This window comes from Mercurialis annua, linkage group LG2, assembly GCF_937616625.2.
Source record: "Mercurialis annua linkage group LG2, ddMerAnnu1.2, whole genome shotgun sequence".
NCBI classification, from domain to species: Eukaryota; Viridiplantae; Streptophyta; class Magnoliopsida; order Malpighiales; family Euphorbiaceae; genus Mercurialis; species Mercurialis annua.
The window spans coordinates 43,020,752-43,024,278 of record NC_065571.1 but is presented as its reverse complement, the minus strand read 5'-3'; the positions used below and the strand labels follow the sequence as shown (position 1 = coordinate 43,024,278).

At 31.5% G+C, this 3,527-nt stretch overlaps 1 protein-coding gene across 1 annotated transcript; it reads left to right on the top strand.

The window, feature by feature from the left end:
* Nucleotides 1-1,461: 1,461 nt before the first annotated feature.
* On the top strand, nucleotides 1,462-2,167 carry LOC126667326 (PLAT domain-containing protein 3-like). The gene is made up of 2 exons (XM_050360286.2): nucleotides 1,462-1,572; nucleotides 1,669-2,167. Exons 1-2 carry the CDS (start codon nucleotides 1,507-1,509, stop codon nucleotides 2,131-2,133), a joined length of 531 nt encoding a protein of 176 aa, XP_050216243.1. The 5' UTR covers nucleotides 1,462-1,506; the 3' UTR covers nucleotides 2,134-2,167.
* Nucleotides 2,168-3,527: the final 1,360 nt, after the last annotated feature.

The following is a 3,527-nucleotide window of genomic DNA, read 5'->3' as shown; positions in this document are numbered from 1 at the left end:
TTTAAATGATGAAGAAATTCGTATGTCACAATAACATTATCTGAAATCAACCTCCGAGGCAAAAAAAGCACTTTGAGAAGGAGAAATAATACTTGGCAGTACATGTTTGAGTCTATTAGCTAGCATTTTTGACACAATTTTAAAAAGAACATTGCAAAGAGCTATAGGGCGCATATCAGAAACACGTTCAACATTATCTTTCTTCAGAATAAGAATAATAAGGGTGTCATTCAAACCTTGAGGAGGATTATTCGGTTTAGAATGTGAATTATGTGACTGAAATTAGGTTCAAATCAAAGATTTGATATTTTTTTTAAAATTTATAAAACTAACGGACCATAATATTTCAGATTAGATGTTATGCATATATCTTATAAAATAATCAAAATTATAAATTTTAAAAAATATTATCTAATTATAAACCATCCATTTAAAATGTGACAAAAAATATTTAAAATCCAAAATAAGCTTAAATTCACCACGGTCCTTGAATTTGGAACCTTTTATCACCATCGTCCTTAAAAATCAATTTCGATTCAGATGCCCACTAAACTTTGATTTTAAAATTACAACTCCCAATCTTAAATTTTTGCTTGATGCCGTCAACATTGGTAGATGTGGCATGTAAAAAAGTAAAAATAATAATTAAATACACTATACATCATCTGTCACGTCAATAAAACACCCTAAAAATCTAAAATATCCAAAATACCTTAATATAAAAGAAAAACCCCAAAAAATAATTTTTAAAAAACATCTTCCTACCTGCTGCCCTCTCCAATACCGGCCACCCACTCCCTGCTGGGCTTGTTTTTTCAGAGGAGAGACGAGCGATCTGCTCGTCTTTAGGACGACCAGATCAGTCTTTAGACAAACCTAGATCGTTCGTCTAAGGACAACGTAGCCGGTAATGAGGAAGCGGAGGTGGCTGGGGAAAGCGGCGGTTAAATTATTTTTTCTTTTTTCTTTAGTGTTTTTTTTGGATTCGAGGGTATTTTGCGCATTTAATATTTTAGGGTGCTGATGTGACAAATAATGTACACGGTATTTTTTTTTACATGCTATATCATCTTATGTTAACAGTGTTTGGCAAAAACTGACAGTAGGGAGTTTTATGATTTTGAAATCGAAACTCAGGGGGTTTCTAAACAATCTCATAATGATGATAGAACACCTCAAAATCAAGACTGTGAGTGATCATAAATCTACAAAACGTGCACACCATTTTAGCCAATTTGTCAAATATATATACTATATTTTTAAAGTCTCACACTATGTACTATTTATCTTTGTCAATTATATCCTTAATTGACTTAAGCTGATGTGAGACGATGTTATATATGCCACATATATAGATTAATTTTATAAACGTTTACATATATCATCGAGCCGAAGTTAAAGAATAATTTATATTTTTGTATTTTAAAAGCGGCTCTATAAATTTGGATACCTAGTAGAGCCTATAATAGTATATAGCATATAGCTTGAACCAAACTAGTGACAAAAATGGTAGTTGCTTCATACATTCTCTCATTTCTCATATGTCTCAGTTTCTCCAGCGTTGTCCTTTCAGTAGGTTCCCAACAACAACCTCATTGTTAATCTTTTCGAATAAGTTGTAGTTCTTTTAATTAGTTTGCTTATACTTATTTGATAAATCATTTGCAGGAGACATGCACATGTACATATATGATATCAGTAAAAACAGGAACGATGCAACAAGCAGGAACAGACGCCGTCGTGAGCCTGAAGTTCTCCGATCTAGAGAATCCCGCTGTTTACATTAAAGACCTCGAAAATTACGGTATTATGGAGTTTGGACATGACTATTTTGAGTTTGACAACTTGGACTTTTTCAGTTATACGAGACGTTGTTTCCCTAAACCGGTGTGTTACATTGAGCTGAGCCATGATAATAGTGGTAAGTATCCTGGCTGGTACGTTGAGTACGTAGATGTCAGAAGTTCTGGAGGATATTCAATTAGGGAGACCAAGAAACATTTCGCAGTGAACCAGTGGCTCGCCAAGGATGAGCCACCGTACCAGTTATCTACTTTTAGGGATTTATGTCCTAGTTATAACGAACGGAAAATTGACTGCGGTGTCGAGTCAGTGGTGGATGCTACTATATGATCAGCTGTAAGTTCTTTCAAAATGTGTGATGTTTTATTGTTTTATATGAATTGTTTGAAAAACAAAAAACAAATATTAAGCTTCTGTTCCAATTGTTCCTGCTTGTTATATATATTATGAATTTTTCATATCTTTTGTTTTTCTTGTTCAAAAATAAATAAATTAAATAATAATTTTTTTCTTAATTTTTCTTAATTAATTGTGTTTTGAAATTATATGTAGTTTTAACTATCATAATCTCTTTTTTATGAATAAAAAAAGTGAAGTGCCACAAAAAGTGGTAAAATTCCACTAAATACTCAAGAACTTACACACAATTAAAGCTACAATTATAAGGGAAGAAGCATAAACACATAAGAGATTTATCTCCCAAATTCATGCTTTTAGCAATTTTCGAAGGAGATGCGAAAGGCAATATTGATGCTTTAACGGGCTCACTAGTTGATATCAATTTTGACATCGTTACTCTGGATTGCAAAGCGTTGGCAGTTTATGTTATGCCTCACTCCTTTCGGTTCGTTAGGAGAAACTGTAATTGGGTGTGGCTCATATATATGCTAGCTAAAAAAGCCATTAAAGACTATAGTTTTTGTTGCAATCATCTAGCTCAAATAGTGTGGCTAGACTTGAGACTCTTGTAATCGGTTTCTCAATCAATGAATTATCATTTTCGACAAAAAAAGAGTATATCATTACAATCAGAGTTAAAAAAAAACTCATAATAATGCATATTATCATAATTATCTTGTAGAGTGAATTTACTGTTATAAAAGCAGACGATATAATACTCAAAAGAGAACACCATTCCTTTCTCAATTCTTTGCTGCTAAAACACACTGTAAGTAGACCATCTTTTCATTCTATATTGTGCTCAATTATTTATATGCATGCATTCATGGTTATACCGTTCCTTTTCACTGTTTTTTTAATATTATTATTTGGGGGAAATTTTTCTTTTTTACGCTTAATAACACTTGATTTTTTTAGTAATTTATCGGCAAAATATTCATATCCAGAAATATTTTATAAAATAGACAAAATTGTTAATGAAAATTTGTAAATTGAGCAAAATTAACAAAATAAATATTTTCAAGTGAACGTTGCTATGAATTTTAAGACGGAAAAATTGTATTATTAAACTCTATATTCACTTTTTTTTTCATATATTCAAAATAATAAAGTGAACAACTGCGCATTCTTGGTCCGCCCCTATTTGTTTATAATTTTAGACCGTGTTTTAAATATATTATATTTTAAAATTGTGCTGTAATTAGTCCAATTGTTTGGACTTTTATTGTGATTTTCTTGGATTTTTATGGGCTATTTGCAGCTAATTACGCTTCAATCTCTCAAATTTTTCACTATGCACTGATCTAACCCGCTTGAATTCAAAT

Coding starts and splice junctions, on each gene's coding strand:
- LOC126667326 (XM_050360286.2), top strand. CDS start 1,507: ATGGTAGTTGCTTCATACATTCTCTCATTTCTCATATGTCTCAGTTTC. Junction 1,573..1,668: donor TCTCCAGCGTTGTCCTTTCA/GTAGGTTCCCAA, acceptor AATCATTTGCAG/GAGACATGCACATGTACATA.